This window comes from Fusarium tjaetaba, assembly GCF_013396195.1.
Source record: "Fusarium tjaetaba strain NRRL 66243 chromosome Unknown NRRL66243_c0000270, whole genome shotgun sequence".
Lineage (NCBI taxonomy): Eukaryota > Fungi > Ascomycota > Sordariomycetes > Hypocreales > Nectriaceae > Fusarium > Fusarium tjaetaba.
Window position 1 is genome coordinate 48,481 of NW_023501466.1, and position 25,433 is coordinate 73,913.

The following is a 25,433-nucleotide window of genomic DNA, read 5'->3' on the forward strand; positions in this document are numbered from 1 at the left end:
GGCGCAGGGGGAGGCCTTCCAAGAGAAGTTTGTTGGGTCCGGTGTTGAGACGCGGTTTAAGACTTGGTTTATCTATCTTTAGGAGGCTATTCCCGAGAGCTGGGATAGTAGGCTTGGGCGGGAAGAATGACGAGATTAAGATTTGAGACGTGCAAATAAGTGGTCTAGGAGCCCGCTCTTTGGTAATAGAATCTCAGGAGTGTGCCGCGACGCTAAGCTTGTGGAGTCGATCGCGGATGTTATGGAGTGAGGAGACCACCAATTAATCAGGCATCCTGGTGCAATTGACATTCGGAGAGTTGTTGATAGGCAGGCTTGATTTTGAGTTTATGGCCAAGGTTAGCTCTGTGACAGTGGCTTCAATGCACTGTGAATGACTCGTTCCCAGTGAGACATTGTCGCCCGTGAGACAGCGTATTCACGAACTTCTCACCGTTCTGACTCGACGCGCAAGTACATTATGCTCCTTCAGCTGAGATGTGCATCTTTGAAGGAAGATATTGCTCAGGGAGAACCAGGAATGACCTGATGTAACCTGGACCGGCATTTAAACACGGTCAGTGATGATATGTGACGAACTGCACTACCGAGCGCCATAAGCCACTAGCCCACGGGGTAATGTGACGGCCCAACACAAGTGCCGCTGATCATTAAATCCGTTGGTCCGCCTGTTTCCGGGGAGGCGCACGCAAAAAGCAAAAGGGGCTCGGACCTCTCATACTGTACACTTCAATTCCTCGCCCTCCCTTTTTCTTGCATCATTCATCTTCCTTCTTTTCATTTCCATCTCCCATGTCTTGAAGAAAATCACCCTGGGAGTCCCGCTCTCCGATGGGTCTCGGCGCAACGATAATCGCGGTTTGTGTGTCGCTGACTGTTTTGGCGGGTTTGTTTTTGGGGTTGAGATTGTATTGCAAGGTTATGAGGCGGCGGGGGTTTTGGTGGGATGATTATATCTTGATTGCAGCGTGGGTGAGTACCAGCTAATCTCTATGACATCCCTCATGGCAACGCGACCAGAAGAGCTATTGTCCATCCGAGGCGCTTCACCCCATTCAATTCCTCGCGCGATTGAGCTAACTTGACGCGTTCGCTAAGATCTGTCTCGCAATCGGCACTGGTCTCGTCATCTTCAACGTCACCCTCGGTTTTGGCAAGGATCAGTCAGACGTTGATCCAGCAGTCGTACCGACGATCGCCCTTACTGGAACCATATTTGGCATCTTCGGAGTTCTATCTGCATCATGGAGCAAAACGTCATTCGCCCTGACACTGATACGATTGGTTGATGACTGGATGAGCTGGTTTCTCTGGTTTCTCATCATCTCGACAAACATCATCATGGACCTGGTTATTGTTTTCTCTTTCGTCAAATGCACGCCTGCAAAGAAGGTCTGGCATTCGAATTTGCCTGGAACGTGTTGGAATCCAATGGTTGCGACATACTATAATATCTTTGCTGGGGGTCAGTGTTTTTCTGTATCTGCAGATGCATCTCACTGACTATATGCAGCGTTCTCAGGGCTAGTGGATCTGATTCTCTGTGTTATTGCTTGGACGATTATCTGGAAACTGTCCATGAGGACACGCGAGAAAATCGGTGTTGGGATTGCTTTGACCTTTGGTGTCTTGTCAGTCTTTCTAACATCACCATATGGCTATCTGCTGACGATTACTTAGTGCCGCCGCCGCAGCAGCAGCTAAATGCTACAAGATGCTTGGCCTCAGCAGCAAGAATCGAACTCGTATGTCATGCGATTAGGTACCAGTTCCTGACCGCTAATTTTTCGCAGTGGACAGAGTTGGCATCATCATATGGAGTACTACCGAGTGCACAGTCACCATCATGGCAGCCTCTATTCCCGTCATGCGTATTCTCATACTGCGCGTCTACCGCCGGACTCCTGAACTAGTATCGAATCGACCTCTGCGCACTCTTCGTATTATCAGCACAAGGGCCAAGAGAGCTTCAACAAACTACACGATGCCAAGCTATAATACAGAAGAAGGTACCAATATGCTGACCGAAGACGGCCTTCGAGACCTAAGTCTGCCATCGCGGACAATATCAGCAAGACAGAATGATATAGGTCTGTATGAGATTGATAGAAACTGTTAATATGACTCAATTTAGACATAATTATAGAGGTAACATGATACATTGAAGTGCGTATTGCAAACCTTCGCGATGGCCTGACCTATTTCGCATCGAAGTGGCCATAGCTCTGCTGCAACAATACACTCTACAAGCTTCAGACACCTACATACTTTCAGGACCGTCGACGTAACATCCCTAATTATTCATGCGAGTTCAGTTCTGTCCTTGGCACCCAAGCATACCGCCGTGGTGAGCTTCGAAGTCGTTCCCCAAAAGCTGCCAAACTAAGCTGACCAAGCTCTCATGGATGAGAGGTTTGGAGTATCTGGGCGAAGGACTTATGGGAGGAGACAAGGTATTCTCAGAGTGACTACAGAACTTAGTCGACACACGCGATGTGAGGTCCCCGGCTGCTGCCGGAGCAAGTATCTGGTTGAAGGCGGGAGACATATAGGGAAACTACTGTAGAATGGAGATTGATGCAGGACCTCTCGCAAGTCGACCTCGAAGAGTTCTTTGGTAGTTTATAGAAAGACCACATCACTCTAAATCTCATCACCTGTTGCGGACGGATTACTGTCGAATCTGAGGACCTTAAAGAACAGGCTGGCGGTCAGATTGTCACGAAAGAAGAGATCATTGCATTGGAAGAGCCATAGGGCATAGATCTGGATATACAGTATATCAGACAGCTCTACCAGGGCTTCGGATGACCTTTTGTCTTCAGTAGAGATGAACCTATGTACGCAGTAAACCAGTTAATGGGGAAGCTCGCAGAGCATCGGGAGAGATGGGAGGTCAAGATGGAGGATTGGGACGATCACGATCACTAATTGTGATATGTTTTTACTAACTAAGGTTACTATCAGCCAATCTAGCACCTAGCTACCCGTGTACCCTTTCTTACATTAATGTCTGCATTTGTGATTTTTCCAAGGTAGTTTTAGGTTTGCGGGGAAAGCAGCTCAGAGCCGGTATAGCCGACGGGCTGGGGTGCAGCAGTCCCGACTCCCACGTTATCCAACATTTACCCCGCTGTTGGATGGTCACTAGCCACGAGACATCCTTCCGTCCGCGTCATTCAAGGGTAATAGCCACTTGAACCTCTTAAAACATTAACTTCCTTAAGGCGGCTTGTCATTACAATCCCCCGTAGAAACGAATCATTAAAACCCGACAGAACCACTTCTCATTACTTCTCATAATGGCAACACGACACATTACACGAAGGCTTTGGAAACCCAAAGTGAGAATCCATGGCGGCGATATAAGATATTGTGTAATTCACTGACCTCGCTCAGTTCCCTACGAAATGTCAGCGCCGAGGTCTTGCACTACAAGAGCACCAGTCTAAACAGCTCTTGAGAGAGGTAAGTTTATAACTAGGAAGGAATGCGATAACAAAGCTGATCTACCAAGTTCGGCATCCCAGTGCAGAATGGAAAAGTAGCAACCACGCCTGCCGAGGTGCCGGGTATCATGCGTGAATATGGTAAAGTCATCTCCCTTCTTACCAATCTATCTAGCATACTGACCACCAGTCTTACAGGCGGCAAATGTGTCATCAAATCACAAATCCTCAAGGGCGGTAGAGGCAAAGGCACATTCGACAATGGATTCCAAGGGGGCGTCAAAATCGCAAAACTCCCCGAAGAAGGCGAGCATATATCCTTTCAGATGCTGGGCCATCGCCTTAGAACCAAGCAGACTTCAGGAGATGGTATCCTCGTCGAAAAAGTGCTGGTAGCTGAGTTTGAAGAATGCGATGAGGAGTGGTATCTCGCCATAGCCCTCGATCGCGAAAAGTACTCACCTGTCATTCTCATCTCAAGAAGTGGCGGTGTCGATATTGAGGACACTGCTAAGGGCGAGGGCGGTAGCTTGAGAAGCTTCCACTTTGACTATGACCAAGGCATCACTCCAGATGTTCTGAAACGTCTGCGTAAAGGTGTTGGTGCGAGTTCTGCTGAGGCGACAAAGCTCGGCGCTATTCTAACCCGCCTTTGGGATCTCTTTGTGAGCAGAGACGCCACGCTTCTAGAGATCAACCCGCTTGCTCGCACCGGCGTAGCTGACTTCAAGTGTCTCGACGCCAAATTTCTGATTGACGATGCTTCGCAGCGCCGGCAGCCCGAGCTATTCGCTGAGCGAGATATCCAAGCTGAAATTCCCGAGGAGATTGAGGCGCAAAAGTATGGATTGGTATATATCAAGATGGAAGGGAATATCGGCAATGTAGTCAACGGTGCAGGTCTTGCTATGGCTACTAATGACGCTATTGCTCATCACGGCGGTGCAAGCGCGAATTTTCTCGATGCAGGTGGCCAGGCTACGCAGAGCACTATGCAAAAGGCGTTTGAGATTATTCTTCGGGATGATAGAGTCAAGGTGATCCTCGTTAATATCTATGGAGGTAAGGGAAAGATCCATGCTAAGTCCATGTGAGCTAACGTTGTGCAGGCATTATCAAATGCGATATGATCGCTGAGTCCATCATCGGTGCCACTAAAGAGCTTGGACGATTGCCTGTCCCGCTTGTTGTCCGGCTGCAGGGGACCAATTCGGCTGAAGGATTGAAAATTGTATGTTTTCGTTTTCTACTTGCAGGTTCTTCGCTAATATTACCCTAGTTGGAGGATGCTGATCTTGGATTCCATGTTGAGTCTGAGTTTGGAGAGGCAGCAAAGAAGGCAGTCGAACTTTCCAAGTCCTGATGATTTGGCCTTGGCTTCATATGCCTTATTTGCATTTTACTATGTCATTGAATTATTCAAGCAAGTTTCTTAACAATGACGTACTGTTGTCAGTATATACATATACATCATTGGAGTAATTACTTAAACCGCATACTTGGTCTGGCACCATTTCCACTCTGGCAATCAAATACCAGACCTAAACCCATGGCCAGTATACAACAACTATCCACCATTTTAGAACTTGCATAGTGCAAATCACTAAATATTCCCTGAACCTCGCTATAGTTCCCTTGGTGTGGCGGTCAAGTATTCTACTTCAGAACCTAATGGGTACCGATTCATACGGATTCTGTCAGTGTAAGATGAGATTAGGTCTTTAATAACCTGCCCCATGACCCCAGGATGCGGTACTACAATCGCTCCACTATCTGCTAAAGCCTTCGCCTTGGCTTCGGCAGATATATCGCCTGATTGGAGAAGTGCACCGGCGTGGCCCATTGTTCGACCCTCAGGGGCTGTCTTACCAGCAACCATGGCTATGATTGGCTTCGGAATCTCCGTGGTTCTTCTTCTGTATTCCTTGATGGCTTCAGCAGCTCTGAGTTCTGCCTCACCACCAATCTCACCGATAACGATGATACCCTCTGTTTCTGGATGATCGAAAAACAGCTTGAGGGCATCCACAAGCGTTGTTCCTATAGTATGAATATTAGTAGAATCCTTTAACTAGAAAACCTCGTTCGTGACAATGTTAGAATCAAGATCGTGAGACCTACCGGGCAACATATCACCTCCCATACCAACAACAAGGCTTTGCCCCAATCCAGCATTCGATGTTGAGCCCACAGCTTCATAGCTTAGCGTTCCGCTCTTCGAGACTATACCGATAGTGCCCCTCTTGTACTGCTTATGCGGCATAATCCCAATACGGCACTGCTCGGGAGCAATAATACCAGGGCAGTTCGGACCGACAAGGCGAGTTTTAGATTGAGTCTTAAGTACGCCATGGACACGCATCATATCGTGTACAGGTATGTGCTCAGCCACGGTCACAACAAGAGGTACTTCTGCCTCTATTGCTTCAATGATAGCAGCTGCGGCAAATTGTGCGGGTACGAAGACTGATGTCGCATGGGGTTTTACCTGTTCCATGGCCTATATAAAGAATTATTGGATTTTGTTCGGATGTCAAGGTTTAAAGAGTGCAGCGTCGAAGACTTACCTCTTTGACTGTATTAAATACGGGAAGACCTAAATGCTCTTGGCCTCCTTTGCCTGGGGATACACCGCCAACGACATTGGTGCCATATGCAATGGTATCTTTGGCATTAAGTGTTGCCTTTGATATTATCTCAGTTGAATACCTTATGCCAGGGCAAGGTCTAGAATACATACGGCTTTACCAGTGAACCCTGTAGGCCAATTGTCAGTCTGTTGTTATTTGTGTGACAAATTGAGCCCATACCTTGATAGATCACCCTAGTATCCTTGCCAATGTTCAAGTTGGCAATAGTGGTATCATAGCCCTGATGTCTAGATGCACGAGTCGAAAGATATTTAGTGCTTCGACAAGACAAGAGGCTCCGAGATAGCCTCCAAGCGTTAGTCAATGTTGGGCGAGTTGCCATTGTGTATGTTGGCCGGTGGATGGTCTTGTTGAAGTTCAATTGAGATCAAAGGTACTCTATCCTAGCTACAGTATAGTACGCTACAGGACAGAAGTAAAAGACCAAGTGCATTGTCGATGGTGACGATGATTTCACCGGAGCATTGGTCATGTGATTTCGGGTAAGCGGTTGTATGCTCTTGACCACTTGCGAATCGGCTCTCGGCTTCTTACCCCGCAATCAGTCTCGAACCAGCCCGGACTAACGGTAAGCCAAAAAGGCTAATCTATACAAGCCCAGGTCCTTACCCATATTCTGCTGTAGTTAATCTGTTCGAGTTCTGTTCTTTCCTGAGTATCGAGACATGCTACCATAGAAATGTCTAAAGTCTGACATGTGTAAGGGGCTTAGCTGAACTGGACCAAGCTCTTGTAGATAAGGAATTTATAGTACTCTAGTTCTATAGTATCGGCTGGATGTTTAAATAGTCTATATTACTGTAACTCTTTTATTTTCTTAATATTGCATTATAGTATATATAAAATATTCTTTAGTGCCTTTAGTATACTAAGTAATAAAGGAATTACTAGGATAAATAAAAATAGTATTAGTAATAGCTAAGTCTTTAAGGATATTTAGTAAAGCTATTAGAGAATAAGGCTGTCCTTTAATATTAGAATTATGATAGTAAAGATTTATTTATTTTAATATTAAAAGAGGAAAGAAAACCAGTACCTCTATTTATAGCCTAATGCTTAATATTATAGGAAGCAATTAACTATTAAGAAAGGGAACTAGAAGGAGATGCTACAGTAAGTATAATCTAATCCCGGGGATATAATTATAAGGCTTAAGAAAGTCGGCAATAATAAGGTAATATCATTCCCCAGGCTTAGAATTAATCATAAATTAAGCAGTTAAGATATCCATACATTGTACATCAGTTGTTATTGGTTGCTTAAGGCGTCTCAGGAAAGTGGCGTCTGGCAGACCAAGACACATCAGCAATTATGAACAAGCGCGGTTTGCTCGTTCTCCCCCTGATTATTCTTTGTTTTTAGGTTTGTCATGGTCCTCTGCAGTATATTTTATTATCCCCGTTCTTTCAAGATGTCACAGACTTCTACGAGATGATCATCGCTTCCATCACCCCTGTTTAATAGGCTGTTTCTCGTCATGGAATGCTGCCATGACTTGGCACACTTGTTACCCCGCTCTAGACTTTCAGGCCAGTGTCTTGCAAGAGATGCTCCCTCCACCTGATTCGGCACAGCCTTGCCTCTTTTCAAGCCAGGTCAGGCATCCGTGCATATGGTGGCTTGGGGCAGAGCAAAAGAGCTCGAGCGACTCAGCCTTCAAGCTGAAATCAAAGGTTCTCCCTCCCAACATTTTCCCTCGCGGGGCCTTCAATTAAGAATATTCGCAATTGAATAATACCGGCGATTACTTGTTCGAGTCAAATGACATGAGTTGGAGAAGAAGCAGTGGTCCAGACTGTTTGGCTGGTCACGGCGAACGGCGACCAACAGCTGGCCAGGACGACTTCAGTGCGGAGGGAACCAGACAAAGGCTCTCCCACCAAGACTACACAGTTGGTTGGATTTGCGCACTCGATATCGAAATGACTGCCGCCAAGGTTATGCTGGACGACATCCACGAGGTTCTGCCTACCAGTCGACAGGATACAAACACATATACCTTCGGCAACATAGGCATCCATAATATTGTTATCGCATGCCTTCCATTGGGTCGCTATGGCCTAACTAATGCCGCAACAGTAGCGAATAACATGCGGCGGACCTTCACCTCGGTACGCTTCGGTCTCATGGTGGGTGTCGGCGGCGGAGTTCCTGGTAATGTCGATGTGCGACTTGGCGATGTCGTGGTCAGTAAAGAGGTGGTACAGTATGACTTTGGGAGACGGACTGGAGACGGCCAACTGCGCCCAGTTGGAAGTTTGAACAAACCTCCACATGTACTGGCGACTGCAGTCGCCAAGCTGCAAGCGGATCACAGAACTGAACCCAGCACAATTCCCTCGATCCTAGCCAACGTGCCTGTACGATACCCTGCGATGATCAACTTCACACGCTCCAGTTCCCTTCAAGACAGGTTATTTGACGCCACATATGACCATATCGAGCCCTCCAATCGACCTATGAACACAAAGGTTGATAGCTGTGAGCACTGTGACGTCGCCCGACTGGTACGTCGACCTGCCCGGAGTAGCAATGGCCCCAAGGTACACTATGGGATTGTGGCTTCAGGCAATCAGGTCATCAAGCATGGCCTTACACGGGATCGGCTTGCAAAAGAGCTTGATGCCATTTGTTTTGAGATGGAGGGGGCAGGACTGATGGATAGCTTCCCCTGTCTAGTTATCCGTGGTATTTGTGATTATGCAGATTCTCATAAGAACAAGCAATGGCAACCATACGCTGCAATGACAGCTGCAGCATATGCAAAGGAGCTTTTGTCTGTTATTTCGACAGATAGGATCCACCAGACATATAAACCTACCTCTTCAGTAGGTGAAGGTAAGAACTCCAAGTAAACATGGTCTCTCACTACTTAACACAATCCAGACCCGGTCTTGCAGGAGCGTCGAAAGACACTACTCGAATCGCTAGAGTATAAGGAAATTCATTCTCGTCGCCGAGGCGTGGAGGTTGCACATGAGGAAACGTGTAGATGGCTGATTGACGACCTGGTTTACCAACGGTGGCTTGACCGATCAATGCTTAGTCAACATCACGGGTTTCTATGGATCAAGGGAAAGCCAGGTGCCGGAAAATCGACGATCATGAAGTTCGCATATTCTCAGGCGCTGAAGACGATGGATAATGCAATTGTCATTTCCTTCTTCTTCAACGCGAGAGGGGATGACTTGGAGAAATCGATTGTAGGGATGTATAGATCTCTGCTTTGGGAGCTCTTGAACAAGGCTTCTGGACTTCAAAAGGTTCTGGATGACGCAGACCTGGTTCCATTGAGTCACTTCAACCAACCAATATGGAGTGCAGAGGTTCTTCGGTCACTTCTATCACTTGCGATAGCCAGTCTTGGTCAGAAACGCCTGCTCTGTTTTGTCGATGCACTTGACGAATGCAATCGGAAAGACGTTTATGACATGATTGATTATTTTCAGGCTATCGGGAAAGACTCAGCGTCAAGAGGATCTGAGGTATACATATGCTTTTCCAGTCGCAATTATCCCTTCATGGACATAGGAAATGGTCAAGAGCTGATTCTGGAACATCATCCTGGCCATGAACACGACCTAGAAGCCTACATACACAGCAAGCTCAAAGTAAAAAGGCACAGAGAGGCGGAAGCAGATGCACTGAGAAACGACATTCGTGTCAAGGCCAACGGGGTATTCCTGTGGGTCAAGTTGGTTATCCAGATGCTGAATGAGGACCTTGGATATGCAGATAGTCTTGCCGTCCAGAGGAAGACTCTTCAGGAGATCCCACCTGAACTAAGTGAACTCATAAGAGATATACTGAGGAGGGACAACAAGCGTCCAGAGAACCTACTCCTGTCAATTGAGTGGATCCTCTTTTCCACGCGGCCCCTGAAGTGGGAAGAGCTCTACTTTGCCCTTATTTCCGGGCTGCATCCTGATACACTCAGCGGGTGGAACCGGCGTAAAACTACCATCAAAGACATGAAGCAATTCATCCTCAGTTCATCCAAGGGCCTGGCCGAGATCACAAAGCCCAATACCCAGACAGTTCAGTTTATTCACGAGTCTGTGCGAGACTTTTTGCTGAAGGACGATGGCTTAGGGCACCTGAGGCGCGATCTACAACTGGAGACAGAGGATCCCCAATGTTCAGCTCATGATCGACTGAAAAGGTGTTGCCATACCTATATTCAGCTGGATATGTCACGATATGTGACCCGTGTTACCCCAGTCCCGGACTTGTCAATTGCTGCAGCTCTTCATTTACGAAAGACTGTGTTGGACAAGTTTCCGTTCATGGAGTACGCAACTCACTGTATCCTTTACCATGCAGAAGATGCTGGAAGCAAGATTCCACAGGAGAACTTTCTCGAAAGCTTCAATGTCAAGGCTTGGGTTGTTCTTGACAATATCCTCAGGGAAGTGAATGTCATTTCGTATCCATATTATCATAAATTGCCTTACCATACATCAAACGCAGGCCTCCTGTATATCCTTGCCAAGGATGATTTCACAAGTCTCATGGCCACAGCGTTCCGCCTCGGCTTTGCAAGTAACATACACAGAGAACGACTTGAGAATCCGCTGTTTGCGGCCTTGGCTAATGGCCATCGTGGTGCGGTCAAAGCGCTCCTGGAACAGGAAATGGGCATTGCTCAAGCAGAAGAAATCTCCGCACGGCTTGGATACGGAAACTGCTTTAGCGTAAGTAAAGGTTATACGCCGCTGCATTGGGCTATTCAGCGGGGGGATATACCGCTCGCCACCACCCTACTTGCATCTAAAGAGATTATACCTGTTGTTTCAGGTAGCGACGAACGGACACCGCTATCATTGGCCGCTGAGAATGGCCACGAGAGTATTGTGAGGCTACTACTGGCAATTGAAACAGTTCAACTTGATCCAAAGGATTACATGGGTCGGACACCGTTATCGCTGGCCGCAATTGAAGGTCATGTGGGTATTGTGAGACAACTGTTGTTGACAGGGAATGTTAATGTCAACTCAAAGGATTACTCTGGTTGTACACCATTACTCGGCGCCTTGATGAGATTAGCTGTGGCCCAAAGGTCCAATAATAAGGCCAGTGGTGCAGCAGGATATTCCAGGAGATTAACTGTAGTAAAACTTTTGCTTGAAAACGGGGCTGATATAAACGCCAGAGACAATTATGGCCAGACACCACTATTGTATACTAGAAACGAGGGACTTATAGACATTCTCTAAGGTAAAAATAGAGTGGGTAAAGAATATAGTAAAGAGCCAGATAGTAATGAAAATATAAAGACTTATTATAAGACAATTTAAGTAAGTAAAAAAGCAAAAATAAAACAAGAACTCATTCTCCCCCGGGAAGGCTCGAACTTCCGATCTCCCGATTGTCTATTAATAACAGTCGGACGCTTTAGCCAACTAAGCCACAGGGGAAATGTTTTAACTGGATGCTGGAGATCTTAGCGTGATTCATAGTCGCTAGCGTCACTCAAGCCTACCCTAAGCATTGTTCATGTCCTCCTTGAGGAACTACTGTACAAGGAATAGCCCATGTTCAATTGTTCATCGGAGTTAGCAGATACAAAGGACTTAGGAGTTTGTTCTTCTGTCTTCTGGTAGTAGTCAAAGCACTGTGCTTGCAAAAGCATAGTGTTCAAACCCAGCTGCTTATCTTTATCAGAAAAATCAGGACAACAGTTAAATAACTGAGTTCAACAAGAACACAGGCTGTAAACACGAAAGAAGCTTTTGAGGTGTGTAAACCACCTCGATTAAACAATACGTATAAATACTTGGTTCTACCTATTTCGGCTTATTCTTTCCTACTTCATATCGCATCTCACCAAGAGGACTCTACTTCTTCTTTGACTACAGTCTACTTCTCCTTCACACACAACTTCATCACCCTAAATGTCTTGCTTCATTGTTTTAGGCGCAGCTTCTGACACAGCTTGTGAAGCTGATAGCAGCAGCCCTGTTCCTTCTGTTCATGATGAATTATCTCCTGTGTGGTCAACCTGTAAGTGTCGCGACGCGACGCCCTACATACCCAAGCGCACACTCAACATCCCCGAAAATTGGTATGATGAGGTGCCCGACACCGAGGAATCTCTCGTTGAACCTCCCTCACTCGCAGTTAAAGCCCTTCGTGCAAGACAATTCTTCAGGAGACTTCTAGTTGCTCACGCTGCTGATAAAGGCTTCTCCTTGGGCGACTGGGAGGAGGCCAAGCTCCGGCATAGCCTTCTGTTCATGATGGACGACCTGTATGAAGACCTTGAAGGAGAGAAAGAGTATCCTTCTGAGTGGGAAGACGAGACCATCTTCAGATCTTTCTACGAGAAAACTGTCTCTGCCTGGGTGGAGGATCTTCCGGACGACGAAAAGGCCTGCATTGAAAGACTAGCTGACATCTTAGACGAAGAATACAACATCGATGTTGATGATGAAGCGGGTTGGGAGAAGAATGAGATTCGATTGAATCAGTGCCTTGATAGTGCTGAGCCTATCCATGAGGAAGACCAAGGACTCGAACAGTTGAAGCTAGAGGAATGGGCGTGTTATAGGTGCTCCCGACGCTACCTATGCTGATAAGATATTTTTCTTCCTGGGCTGTAAGGACTGTGGTCCGACAGCACAGTATTTTGAGTGAGTAGGATAAGAAGGGGGAGTCAGTAGCGAGGAATCCATGGAATAAGAACCATGAGAAAGAACTGTATGGTCTGGGTGCCTTAAGTCCTAGAAGCCAAATTGATCTTATTACATGCATGTGCAAGAAGCCCGTAGTGTATCATATTATGTGAAGCAAATAAACGATACTTTTGCGTGTATGAGATTATCCTTCAAGATATAAAGATGTTGCGAGCTGTCTCGAAGCCAGTAGCCGTAGATCTATCATCCATTTTGGGTACGTCTGGCGAGACTCACAATCACCAGTTCAACCCAATCAACAACCCAACACAAAGCGGCGCAAAAGACCAATGCTGCCACTCCCCATGCCCAACTACATTCCTTGCCACAAGCCCATCAGTAACACACATAGCCAACGCTCCAAGATACCCAAAACTCATAAGCTTTCTATCCCCAGTGAGGCTGATATTAAAGAACAAAAAGCTAACGACGAGATTCCGACATCCGTAGATCCGTGCGAGGCCGCGAACAAGCTTTTGAGCTTGAGGGTCTGTTGGGATAGGGTATTGGAAAGATTGGAGGGTTGCTTCGGGGCGCGTGAGGAGATTGATGCCGAAGAGGGCGGGGATGAGAGATATAACGTGCGTTGCGCGGTTGAGATAGATGAAGGACATGATGAGAGGAGATGCTTGGTTGATGAGGACAAGCTGAGGATTTTGTGATGTTTTAAATGGAGTTTTGAGGAGATAAAAATTACTGGAAGGAGAATGGCGGAGATGGGAGAGTATCTCCGTCAGCTTTGAGTGTCAGCACTAATAAACATCAGTGATCCTATTGTTCGTCTCACGTAAGCAGACAAGGCACTGTGAAGCTTCAGGCTAAAAGATGATACATCTCATTCTAATAGGAAGGTGAATCATTTGATCTTAAATTTGTGTTAAAGTGATGTCAATTCGTGTCGAACTCGGTTTATTGCGTGACAGTGTTATTATGTAGCCCCAAACACTTTGATGAATCCCTCTTGTGCCAGCGAATCGTGTATATCACCAATCCACAGCACGCTGTTCAAAATCGCCCTACATTGCACCCAGGTACTCACACCAAGAGCCTCACAAATCTCGCGAATAGCCCGGCGATGCCACTCTCGATCAAAGTCCTCAAAAATACAACCCCCAGCGATAAACAACGCCCAAAGCAAGAACGTCAAATGCTCCCTATGCAAAGGCACGAACGTCTGAAGTTCCCTCTCCAAATTTTTCGACAGATAAGACATTCTCCTCCCAACCCCAGGAAGACTAAAAAGGATGCTCTTTATATACACCAGTATACATAGCCTCATAAGCTCGCAAGTCGATTGCTCATCGTAAGAAAGCTGAAGCAACCTATTCGGAAGAGTTGTGCTTATGAAGAGGAATAGCTCTAGTGGAATAAGCTCGCCCTCATTAGCTAGTCTGCCGTAGTACTGTAAATCGGTCCAGATGGAGAGTAATCGCCGATCTGGTGTCAGAATTCGAGGATTGAGAAATGTAGATTCTGGAGGGGAGTGGATTGCAGATATTGGCATGAGTGAGTCCCAGACTTGGATGTCGGGAAGAAGCCGGGGTTTTCGCCCCTCTGTCATTGACAGACATATCTCTATCCTGTACAAGTTAGTTACATAAAGTGTTGATCATGAACTTAGTACCTTTGACACTTCATCTCTGCTAGCGGTGCAGTTCCAAAAGGCGATATCTCACCACGAAGTTCAAAAATACGACATAGCCCATCCATATGCTTTCTCGCAGTATCAACATCTCCAAAGCTAGACGCCGCCGACGCTAGATTAACAATCGCTCCCACCGTCGCCATAGCAGTAGCTGTGCTTTTTTCCTGGAGACTGTATTGTATACAGCGAAGTGTCTCGCCAAGATGATATCTCGTGAGCATGCTAAACTCTATGCCTTGGCAGACTTCTTTGAACGCTGATGCTGTGAAGAGGATGGAGTGGAGGGATACTTCGTGCATGTGCATATCGCTGAGGCTGAAGATTTGAGATTCGCATTCGTGGGCGACTTTCATGTCTATGGCGTATCGACAGGGTTTTGAAGTCGTGAAAGCTATGCCATGCAGTCAGTCTCTGGTTCTTCAATGTGAGTTTGCAACAATACCTTGATGTATTAACTCCAGCATATATGGCTTTAGCTCGAGTTCTGATCGCTGTAATAGAATCTCTGGTGCCAGCTTTCGCGGAATACTCATAGTCGAAGGTTGATCCGTGAGGGTCTTCTCTCTAGTATGTGCTTGTGTCGTGCCATTGGTCATTTGTACCGAGGGTGGAGATAGAGTACTGTCAGTATACATGATCTGAGATGTGCCCTTATCAGTATTCATTCGTTCTTGAGCCCGAGCTAGCCTGTCCTCGCGTGTATTCCTCCCGCGCATCGCATGGCTTCGTATCTTTCTCATAGTACCCCTATCAGGCTTTCCCGCTGATGTTGTGACCACAAAGATGGCCATATTGGATAGAATTGGGTCGAGAAGGGAATCTTCCTCCACGGCAGCCGCTTTTACTAATCACATGCTTTATTTCTGAAATTATTGAGACTCAATCCATGTTTAGAGTAAGCACCTCCCGGTTTAAATGTTCCCGGAGTTCTCCCGTACCATTTACTCAAAAGGGTTTAGAGTACGGTTCTTGATTGTGATTGGACTTGCTCAGCAGCAAATGTGGCTTAGCGTCGATTTGGCAGTCGGCAATTAAGTTCAGTCTGATGGTGACAAGCATCAATAGATTGACTGGCACGCCAAGGCCGTACCATATTCCGATATGGGATCAGACTGTAGTCTTCAAGCCTCTTCTTAGCTTCGAATGAAACTGCCTGATAATGTATGCCTTCAATGTGGCTAGATCTTGTATAAATAAGTGCTGCCTGCTCTGCTGTATCTATGCATCAGCTTCATGCGCACTAACCTAGTCCAACTCGTCTATCGCCTTCATACTTCTCATCACTATACTACTCACCCTCTCTTCCCGTCGCAATGTTCTGGTCCAAAGAAAAAGATTTCAACCCCAAAGACATGCCCTCTCTTGAAGGAAAAGTCATCCTCGTCACAGGCGCCACCGCCGGTCTAGGCAAAGAATCCGTCCTCCAATTCGCCCATCACAATCCCTGGCGCATCTATCTCTGCGGCCGAAACCTCCAAAAAGCACAACTCGCCGCACGAGACATCAAACACGCTGTCCCTTCCGCTTCAATCAGACTCCTCCATCTCGATCTTTCCTCGTTCGCTTCAATCAAAGAAGCAGCGCGCATCGTGCTCTCGGAATCCGAAAGGCTTGATATCTTGATGCTCAATGCTGGAACTATGTTTGTTCCTCTTGATCGTACTGCAGATGGTTATGAGGTCCAGTTTGGGACGAATCATATAGGCCATGCGCTTCTTAGCAAGTTACTTATCCCGCTGCTCGAGAAAACAACGCGTTTACCTGGCTCAGAAGTGAGAGTTGTGTCTCTTGCATCTCATGGACACGTCTATCTCAACAAAGGCGGGATTAACTATGATACCCTCAAAACTGATGGAGAGTCAATTGGTCTTTATCAGTGCTACTATCAGAGCAAACTTGCCAACATCCTCTGGGCGCGACAGTTGGCAAAGAAGTATCCGCAGTTCACTGTATCAGCAATCGATCCTGGGCTTGTGAACACAGAGTTGTTGGTGAAGGCAACGGGGATGGTTGGTACTTGTATGCAGTGGTAAGGTGCATGCTGATCACGCCTGTTGCAAAGGGAGTGAAGAATTAGCTCTGGGCGTCGGTTGGAAATGGTGTTGTTAGTGGAGAGTATTATGAGCCAGTCGGGAAGCATGGCTTAGTAACGGAGGAGGGTAGAGATGATGAGTTGGCGGAGGAGCTTTGGGACTGGACTGAGAGGGAGTTGGCATCGGTTCTGGAGTAGATATCTTCTCGATGTTGTTTTATTTGTACCATTTCCTTCTTTTTTATTCATTCCATAATCTGCAACCGACAATACACAGTCATATATGCTTGGAGCAACTTTTTCTAATCTTAACTAGTTATCAAGGGCTGTACATCCCTCGAACTTATCATGTCCCTGACAACCTGCCATCCAATACTCTGCTCATTCATCTTATCATACTCCCTCCCCATGAGCATACACCACTTCTTCAAAAACCACGGTGCAGCCTCCCAACTCTTCATATCCCAAGGCGGATACGTATCCCTCCCACTATCCCCCCTCTCATGCTTCAACCGCCATATCGTCAGACCACCTCTCTCATAAATATCCAGCTTAAGTTCCCAGTTATTGAACGCATGCGGCATTGCAGCTGACAACATAATCGCTCGTTCGCGCAGAAACGGAATGGGAATTAGATCAAGGCTTGTGTGATGAGGTATAAGGATTTGAGCCATTGTGGGGCGGAGATGAATGGGGATACTCGTGTTGTTGAATGTTGAGAGGATGTTTGAACCTGCTTGTATAAGGGCTGTGTGATTTAGTGTAGATGAGAGGTTGGGTTGGTAGAAGGGAGATATGTGTTCTACGCTGCAGTTTGCGATGACGGCGGGGTCGATACCTAGGGATAATGCGTTGGTGAGACATGATGTGAAGATGGCTGCTGGTGAGAATTGGAGCATGTTCATGTAAAGGTCTGGAAAGTTGGGCTCAAGCTTTTTGACAGATGTGTCAACGGTTTCCGCAACGTCCCCATCGCATGGATTCATCTCATCAATTGTGCTCTCCCGCTGACAAGAGTCTACCGGTGAGAGGTCCTCTCGTTTTAGAAGAGGTCTGAGGCTTTGTCCACGATTCTGTTGGGCTAGAGCCTTTTCCTGTTTCAGCCGTATCCTCTCTTGTTTCTGTCGCTCTCCTACAAGGCCTTGTTAGCAGTTTCAATGACACAAACGGGGTCTGACGTACTGTACGCTCTCTGCGCCTGGCGATTCTGCTCTCTCCGCGCGGTTGTTAGAACGCGACGCTTGGCTGGTGGAGTGTCAGCATCCCTGCTAATCGACCGTTTTCGACAGGCTGCATCATCCCTGTTCGCCGGACTGTCTTCTACTGTATCGCGCATGACACGGAGATGAATTCAATGGATAGTTCTCTCATTAAAGCATATGAAATTCGAGATATTTGTTGTTGGCGGAAGTGAGATCATGCTAAGTCCGAAGTCCGTGGGGGCAAAATGGCTTACGGTTTTCCAGCCAATCAGAAGCTGGTTACGCCAGTAAGTGACAGCGGCTTACGGTCTCTGGGCCATTCAGCAGGCTCAACACCAAAGCGATAATTAATAAGGAAGGACGAAATGCAGAACTCAATATTAACGCCGGAATGTGTATTACTATAAGTATCACAGTAGAACTCACATCAAATCCATCTCTATCACTTCATCACTGACCAACTAAACTATCTTCATCATACAATCTCACCATGTCTACCAAGACCATCGCAGTCGTCGGCGCCACAGGCACCCAAGGAGGCTCAGTAGCTCGAGTGTTTCTCTCCCTCCCCAAATGGCACGTCAAAGCCCTCACCCGCAGCCCAACATCCCCCAAAGCCCAAGCCCTCCAAACCCTCGGCGCCGAAATCATCGAAGCAGACATGAACGACCCAGAATCTCTCATCAAAGCCTTCAAAGGCGCCCACGCAATCTTTGTCAACACTGACTTCTGGGCTCCTTACACCACCGCTCTCAGCCAAGGCAAAGACCAAGCTACTGCCCAACAAATCGGATACGATACTGAGGAGCGACATGTTAAGAACGCTGCTTATGCTGCTTCCAAGACGGTTACCCTTGAGAAGTATATTTATTCTGCTCTTGGTCCTATGAAGGATGTTTCGAAGGGGAAGTATTCGCACTGTCATCATTGGGAGACTAAGGCTGCGGCTGTTAAGTACATTGAGAGTGAGATGCCTGAGCTGGCGAAGAAGACGTCGTATGTCTACATGGCTGCTTACGCCACGAACCCGTTCTTGTATCCCAAGAAGGATGACGACAGTGGCGAGTATATCCTCTCTGTGCCAGCTTCCAAGAATCTCAGGCTGCCTATCATCGACATCGAGGGTTCAGCTGGATCTTTCGTCCGAGCTCTGGTTGAGGATGAACCTGCTGGAACAAAGCTTCTCGCCTACGATAGTGACTTGAACATCATTGACATCATGGACACTTGGAGCAGAGTCACTGGCCAGAAAGCTGTCTTCCAATCAATGACGGAGGAGGATATGCATAAGAAGACTGGTCTGCCTTATGAGGTACTTGACGGACCAGCTTACCTCGATGAACATGGATACATGGAGGGCATTGAGGGGGCTATCACGCCAGAGCAGTTGAGCAGGCCTGTTAAGACGGATAGCTTCGAGGAGTATCTTCGCAAGCAGGACCCAGAGACTTTGCTGTCATTCACATACGCAATGCCCAAGCCTGCTGCGGCGAATTGAACGTTCGATGGAACTTGTTCGGGGCAAAGGGTACTCGATGTAGTGGAGGGTAGCAGTCCGAAGGAATTCGGTCGTATCCATAGCAATTATATCATAGGCTAGAATGCGAGAGCTGAAATACTTCCCTAAAATTGACCAATCGAATAAATTCCGCCAAGTTCCCCATTGCAACCCTGAACAGGCTGGAAATAAGCTCCGCCACTTCAGCCACGGAAAACGTCTTCCCTCAAGGCAGCAACTATGCAACTGCCGATAACTAAATCATGCTTGATTTTATCGCCCTACTTGCTGTAATCTTGGCGCTGTTGGATGGTCCTTGCTGCTTACGCCAAGTCCAGAGGTGAGCGCATCGTGAGGTTCTTTTTTTACTTAATATGGCTAGTGAGATGAAGGATCTGCGCTGGCGTTTCATCTGCCGATTCTAGAGAGGAGTGTTTGGGGTCCGGGGAGCGCTGATAGAGCAACTTGTTGAGGATGAGCTGAGTGCTTATTGCTGTGCCGCGATGGTGAGATTGGGTTATGTGAATATTGCGATGGGCTGATCCAAGTTGCACTGTAGCATAGCATGGCAAGCATCAGCTGTCGATTGATCACTGTAATCTGAAAACACCCTGTATAGTATGAGGATCAATTGTTGATGAAACCCTGGTTAACTAAGAGGCTTCAAGATTGATCCGAGCCGCCTTGTTCGAGTACCAAGCGACAATTGCAGCTATCATCGAGAGCCCACCGTACGCAGCCAAGTCTCATAGCCCAATGTATTAATTCAAGGCACTCAAGCGAAGAGCACGAGTAATGGACCCCAATCTAATATCTCTTGCGTTCCTTATTCCTTTGTGGCGAAGCATCGTGAGCTTCTACTCCACTCCCCGTCTCAATCGGGAGATATTACGGCTCCTCCCGCGGCCGCCGGGAACTCGGGGTGACTTGTCCCCTGCCCTCTGGACTAAGATCCTTATCTAACCGCTTATCGAAGCGAGATCGACCTACTGCCAAGAGCCTCAGTGTAACAACAAGCTTGCTCGAGCCCATCGTAGGATTCACAGGATTAATTAATTACTCGTAACATGAATAGACGATCCATACTCAGGTATTATGATATAAACCTCATCTATCAACTGGAGGAAATACCTTCTTCACTCATCTCATCACCACTCTCTCACAATGAAGTCCACCACCGCCATCGTGGCCCTTGTCGCCGCAGTCAACGCCTCCCCTCTCACCAAAAAAGACGACAACAAGGTCCCTGATGTATGGGAGAACAAAGACACCCTCTGCAAAGGCTTGCTTCTCAACACCCCAGAGGAAGCCGATACGCTCTGGACGATGAAAACCAAAGCCGGTGATCACCTCGATACCTTCCTCCGTGGACAATGGGGTATGTTTCTCCCTGCCACTGTATGATACAATAACTGACCAACAGAACACCAAAACAATTGGCTAATCAACCTCGAGGATCGCGTCTTTGGCGGTACAGATGGAAAGTCTGGCGCCGCGGGCTGCAGTGTTCTTGATAATGATTGCAGTCCCATGAATAATATGGAGTGCACGGAGCAGTATGAGAAGTATGGTACTGAAGATCCCCTTAGTAAGACGTCGTACTGGATCTTCCAGGCTGCTAAGGGCATGCACTCCAAGTTCAAGGCGCTCAAGACAAAGATCACGGAGAAGACTATCATTAGTGGTCTCAGGATCGGTCAGATGGTGACTGACTTTGGCGGCAATGAGGATGATACTGGGGATATGGTCAAGTGGTTGGCTTCCGCTAGTGCAATCGGTGGTGCTCTCAGTGGCCTCTCCACAAACGTACGTAATCTATCTCCCTGTATTGACAGCAGCTAATTTCAATAGCCCGGCTTCGGAGTAGGTCTTTATCTCTTTGGCGGTATCTTCTCCGCTTTTGGTAACCTCAAGCAAGAGGAGATCGATCAGGGCAGTATCTCAGCTGGCCTAGCTGATCTATTCGAAGCAGCGGTTGACCGACTCGATGAAACCATGCGCATTGTCATGGGCGGTGGGACAGAGGACCAGTACAACGCCCTCAAGGCGTCTAACCCAGATCCCTACAAACTTCCCGTGTCAAACTTCTTCAACGGTGGCTTTTTTCTTCTCAACGATAACTCTGAGGCTGTTCAGCTTGCGCTCACCTCCGTGTACGGGAACATCCAACCCAAGGTCGCCAATAACGTCATGAAGGCAGCGCAATTCTACCTCGTCGCTGATAAGCGCGTAAGAAGCCGCGAGGACTGCGGTTACGCAACAGGTCGGCAGTGGATGTCTCTTCGAGAGGGTGAAGAGTACTGCTTCTACATCATGCGATATAATCCTAATCCCAACAATGTTGGAAACTGGGCTGAGGTTTCGGGTGAGGTTTATGATAAGATGGCGAGCTATGGGCTTGGGAACAGAGAGGTTTACTACCGTGCTGTTCTGGACTGTGCGCTTAGTCCTAATGACGACGTTGACTTGGGGAGCTTGGTTGGTGGCAAGATTCCGACTTGCTACTTTAATCTTCCTGCTGTTTACGTTGATACCGATCAAGAGATGGCATGCGGTGGCCCTTTCAATCCTGCTGAGTGTGATTTCATCAGCGCCACGGATATTAAGTGAGGAGGAAATGACTGGGCAGTTTTATTCATTTTTGTATATATTCAATGGCTCTCTCCTAGGTCTATGCGTTAACCTCCAATTAAATATGCTATGTCTATGATATGATATGCTGCCTTGACCCATGCGAATGAGATTCTAGAAATAAACGCTGTATCTTAAGATGCCTTCTTAAGATCTTCTCTTGGCTTCCATCTTAAGCCCTCTTAACACCACTTCCCCTTGGCACCCTGAACAACCAGTAGAAGCCCAAGGCACCAGCAACGTTGACAAAGATGTACACCCAAAGAAGTCCAAAGTGCCACCACCGATCATCATAGTCAATGTTGAACCGATGCAAGAACTCCTCCGTTGTCGCAAGCGAGCAGTACTTGCAGACATCAGTCGATGAACGATCGAGAAGATAACCACCAGCTGCCTTTATGAAAGGACCCATGTAGTCACCACAGGTCATGTTACCAGGAACAGCCATCTGGAGAATCTCGTTGTCTGCACACTTGACGTTGGAGCCCCAGACACAAGTCGACATGATACCGCCGACGATGTAAGTCGCTGGTGAGACACGGTACATGAAGGTCCAGAACTTGGGGATGTCTTTGTAAGCGACACCGACACTGTAAAAGTCAGTAAATGCGCGATGATCGAGTGAGAGGGTGACGTACCCGCAGAACGAAATGGACAGCATCCACAACAAAGTCGCGATAACACCAGCTTCTTCAGCAGTAGCGATACAAACAATAGCCGCGTGAGAGAAAGTGCTGGTGAAGAGCATGAACATCCAGAGGTACAAGAAGACAAGGAAGCCTCGAATGGCTTGGTCGTCGGAGGTGGTGTTGCGCACGAAGCCAACGGGGTAGTACCAGGTGAAGTAGATGACGACAGCCATGAGGGTGTTCCAAGCTGCTTCGACGATGATGTTGGACAGGATGTATGCTGCGAATGGTTAGATGATGCAAGACAGCGATGATGAGGAGGACGTACTGTTCCAGCGGTAGATCTTGGATGGTCGCTCTCGGACTTCGTAGAGATCGCGCTGAGGTAGAAACATGGGCATGATCTGGTCGCTCAAACTCTGGAAGAGAACCATGTACATGAAGATAGCGTAAAGCTGATTCTGCAAGCCTTGAATGGTATTCTTGGCCTCAAACGTGAATCCGATGTAAAGAGACTGTAGATGTTAGCCAACGCCCCCTTTACAAGTAACTCAAACATACCGAAAGAACGATCAATGCGATCTTAGACCAGATGTATGTAGGCGACCTCCAAAAATGCTTCCAAGTCCTAATCAACACCTCCCGAAACTGCGTCGAGAACGACGCCACAAACTCCTTGTGCTGCGACGCATCACCGCTCTCCAACGCACTCGTCGTTGATCCCCGCGTAGAGGGTAGAGAGTTGAGTCGTGCAAGCTCCTGCTTGACGTCTTGAAACTCAGGTGAATCTCTCCAGATCTGGTGCCAGTCGATCTTCTCGGCTTCTTCGTCGTTGGAGGGCTTGATGATCTCGAGCATGTACTCTGCTGGGTTGGCGTCTTCGGGACAGGGGGGTGCGCCGTTGCGTTCGAAGTACTTGAGAAGAGTCTGAGATTGTTCGCCGAGATCTGGGGATGCTAGTCAGATCTGAATAGGGTGGATGAGGAGCTTGGGACTTACCGCCGAAGTAAACTGTCTTTCCGCCAGGTGCGAGGAGTAACAGGCGATCGAATCTCTGGAATAACATCGCAGAGGGCTGATGAATGGTACACAAGACCGCTTGTCCACTAGCTGTAAGCTTCTCAATAAGATCGCAAATCGCCCAACTAGTCTGTGAATCAAGCCCACTAGTCGGCTCATCCAAAAACACCAACAACTGCGGTCTAGCCGCCAACTCAACACCAATCGTCAATCGTTTCCTCTGCTCAACATTCAACCCCTCACCCGGCGTTCCAATAACAGCATCTGAAAACTCCTGCATGTCCAACATGTCGATGACATGCTCTACGTACGCGAGTTTGTCAGCGCGTGAAATCTCGGCGGATTGGCGGAGGAGCGCGCTGAACTCGAGGGCTTCGCGGACTGTCATTGTTGTGAGGTGCAGATCTTGCTGCTGGACGTAGCCGACGCGGTGTTGGAAGGAGGAGTCGGTTGCGAGGCCGTCGATGTGGGTGTTTCCGGAGACGATGCCCATTGTTACGCGGGTTGCTAGGACGTCGAGAAGGGTTGTTTTGCCAGCGCCAGACACGCCCTGAAGAGTTAGTCCAGCTGTATAGAGTTGAGGGAGGAAGTAGACGTACCATCAGAGCTGTGGATTTACCGGGCTTGACCCATCCGTCAACGTGATCCAGTAATCGACGGTCCTTACCCTTGATCTGGATATCGTAGCAGAGATCTTCCCAATGAAACACAGATGCGCCAGCAGTGAGTCCACTGGAAGGGTTGTTGTTGACCTTTTCAGCGACGACAGGTCGGTCGGTGGCTTGAGTCTCGACATCGCCGTGGTCTTTCTCAAAGTTGGAAGGCATGCGGCCCTTGCGGAAGACGAGGACCTCTCCCTTGTTCCTGGGAGGCTTGGCGTGTTCAGCTGCAATGATGTACAGGATGAGGAAGCCGAAGAGGAAGCCAATAAGGATACCGATGTTTCTATGACTGGTCAGCATTGTTCATGTAAGGAGAAGTGATACGTACCGCCATTTGTTGGAGTTGTAGTACTTGAACGACATGTTGATGTACCTATCGCCATCGACAACAGACGATCCAGGCTCGGCACCAACAACAGAGCAAATGCGAGAATCGGCGGGAAGGTCATCATACCCCGGCCCCTGAGGAACCATCCCCGCACAAGCAAACTTGCGATTATGAAACTCACTCGCCATCAACGCCTCAAAAGCATAAGCCAAAGGATTGATATAGTTCATCCATCTCGACCAACCAAGCATGTAATCCGTCGGCATGGTGAAGCCCGTGTAAATCATAAGTCCAAGACTCAGAATCGACACGGGAATCATGGCTTGGTGGGTTGTGCGGGTGACGCATGCAAGGGTGCGGTAGATGCATGACATGACGAGCGTGGTGAGGTATGATGTGAGGCAGAAGAAGAAGAAATGGCCTGCGTCGCGGCGGAGATGGGCCATGAAGTAGATTAATAAGTTGAAGATGATCATGTTGATGGTTTTGTAGGGGAGGTCGATGACGTAACTTGCGATAGCTTGGGCGGATTGATGGTAGAACGCATAGCGGTTATGTTTCTCAACCACAGGTCTTTCGGCGTAGACAGTGAGGACCTAAGTCATTAGTAAACCGCTTCGTGATGAAACAGGAGACATACCTCAAGCTGACTCGCAAAAGCATTAAACAACAATGCAAAAAAGATCAATCCCCCACGATAGTAAAAACTCGAACTATCATCCTTCAAATCAAAAAACATCGTCCCCAACACAAGCGCCATGATAAGATTAAACACCAAACTCGCAATCGTAAACCCCGGATCAGCCAACAACCGTCTCCAACCTCTCCATAGAGTGAGTTTCACCTGCGCGGCGTACGAGATGGTATAAGGACTCTTGGCGCGCTGGTTCTTGAATTGTTCCGCACGACGGGAGGATTTGTATTCTTCGAGACGTTGGGATGGTGGGTGGTTTGCTTCGTAGGCGGATATTTCGTGCAGGAGGGCTTTGCGCTGGGGGGAGGAGTGCCAGCG

General features: G+C 47.7%; 9 protein-coding genes across 9 annotated transcripts; 6 read left to right on the forward strand and 3 right to left on the reverse strand.

Annotated features, from left to right (window-relative positions):
* Positions 1-831: 831 nt before the first annotated feature.
* FTJAE_11134 (uncharacterized protein) lies at positions 832-2,391 on the forward strand (the record flags this gene model as incomplete). Its single annotated transcript, XM_037344046.1, has 7 exons — positions 832-858; positions 1,099-1,465; positions 1,514-1,631; positions 1,681-1,745; positions 1,794-2,090; positions 2,135-2,148; positions 2,257-2,391. The coding sequence occupies 7 exons, from the start codon at positions 832-834 to the stop codon at positions 2,389-2,391; spliced, it is 1,023 nt and encodes a 340-aa protein (XP_037201825.1).
* A 911-nt stretch (positions 2,392-3,302) lies between these two features.
* Positions 3,303-4,812, forward strand: FTJAE_11135 (beta-succinyl synthetase precursor; the record flags this gene model as incomplete). The annotated part of the gene is made up of 5 exons (XM_037344047.1): positions 3,303-3,344; positions 3,400-3,468; positions 3,518-4,511; positions 4,559-4,680; positions 4,729-4,812. 5 exons carry the CDS (start codon positions 3,303-3,305, stop codon positions 4,810-4,812), a joined length of 1,311 nt encoding a protein of 436 aa, XP_037201826.1.
* A 261-nt stretch (positions 4,813-5,073) lies between these two features.
* FTJAE_11136 (succinyl synthetase alpha subunit) lies at positions 5,074-6,422 on the reverse strand (the record flags this gene model as incomplete). The annotated part of the gene is made up of 5 exons (XM_037344048.1): positions 5,074-5,489; positions 5,571-5,949; positions 6,017-6,133; positions 6,190-6,206; positions 6,260-6,422. The coding sequence occupies 5 exons, from the start codon at positions 6,420-6,422 to the stop codon at positions 5,074-5,076; spliced, it is 1,092 nt and encodes a 363-aa protein (XP_037201827.1).
* A 1,600-nt stretch (positions 6,423-8,022) lies between these two features.
* On the forward strand, positions 8,023-12,675 carry FTJAE_11137 (nacht and ankyrin domain protein; the record flags this gene model as incomplete). Its single annotated transcript, XM_037344049.1, has 4 exons — positions 8,023-8,938; positions 8,987-10,794; positions 10,834-11,050; positions 12,017-12,675. 4 exons carry the CDS (start codon positions 8,023-8,025, stop codon positions 12,673-12,675), a joined length of 3,600 nt encoding a protein of 1,199 aa, XP_037201828.1.
* Positions 12,676-13,702: 1,027 nt separating this feature from the next.
* On the reverse strand, positions 13,703-15,210 carry FTJAE_11138 (uncharacterized protein; the record flags this gene model as incomplete). Its single annotated transcript, XM_037344050.1, has 3 exons — positions 13,703-14,354; positions 14,399-14,810; positions 14,862-15,210. The coding sequence occupies 3 exons, from the start codon at positions 15,208-15,210 to the stop codon at positions 13,703-13,705; spliced, it is 1,413 nt and encodes a 470-aa protein (XP_037201829.1).
* A 522-nt stretch (positions 15,211-15,732) lies between these two features.
* FTJAE_11139 (alcohol dehydrogenase Bli-4) lies at positions 15,733-16,452 on the forward strand (the record flags this gene model as incomplete). Its single annotated transcript, XM_037344051.1, has 1 exon — positions 15,733-16,452. The coding sequence occupies one exon, from the start codon at positions 15,733-15,735 to the stop codon at positions 16,450-16,452; it is 720 nt and encodes a 239-aa protein (XP_037201830.1).
* A 1,691-nt stretch (positions 16,453-18,143) lies between these two features.
* Positions 18,144-19,151, forward strand: FTJAE_11140 (uncharacterized protein; the record flags this gene model as incomplete). Its single annotated transcript, XM_037344053.1, has 1 exon — positions 18,144-19,151. One exon carries the CDS (start codon positions 18,144-18,146, stop codon positions 19,149-19,151), a length of 1,008 nt encoding a protein of 335 aa, XP_037201831.1.
* Positions 19,152-20,315: 1,164 nt separating this feature from the next.
* FTJAE_11141 (uncharacterized protein) lies at positions 20,316-21,761 on the forward strand (the record flags this gene model as incomplete). The annotated part of the gene is made up of 3 exons (XM_037344054.1): positions 20,316-20,529; positions 20,575-20,957; positions 21,003-21,761. 3 exons carry the CDS (start codon positions 20,316-20,318, stop codon positions 21,759-21,761), a joined length of 1,356 nt encoding a protein of 451 aa, XP_037201832.1.
* Positions 21,762-21,954: 193 nt separating this feature from the next.
* Positions 21,955-24,897, reverse strand: FTJAE_11142 (ABC1 transport; the record flags this gene model as incomplete). Its single annotated transcript, XM_037344055.1, has 7 exons — positions 21,955-22,372; positions 22,421-22,691; positions 22,740-22,926; positions 22,973-23,358; positions 23,411-23,981; positions 24,031-24,376; positions 24,422-24,897. 7 exons carry the CDS (start codon positions 24,895-24,897, stop codon positions 21,955-21,957), a joined length of 2,655 nt encoding a protein of 884 aa, XP_037201833.1.
* Between the last annotated feature and the right edge of the window lie 536 nt (positions 24,898-25,433).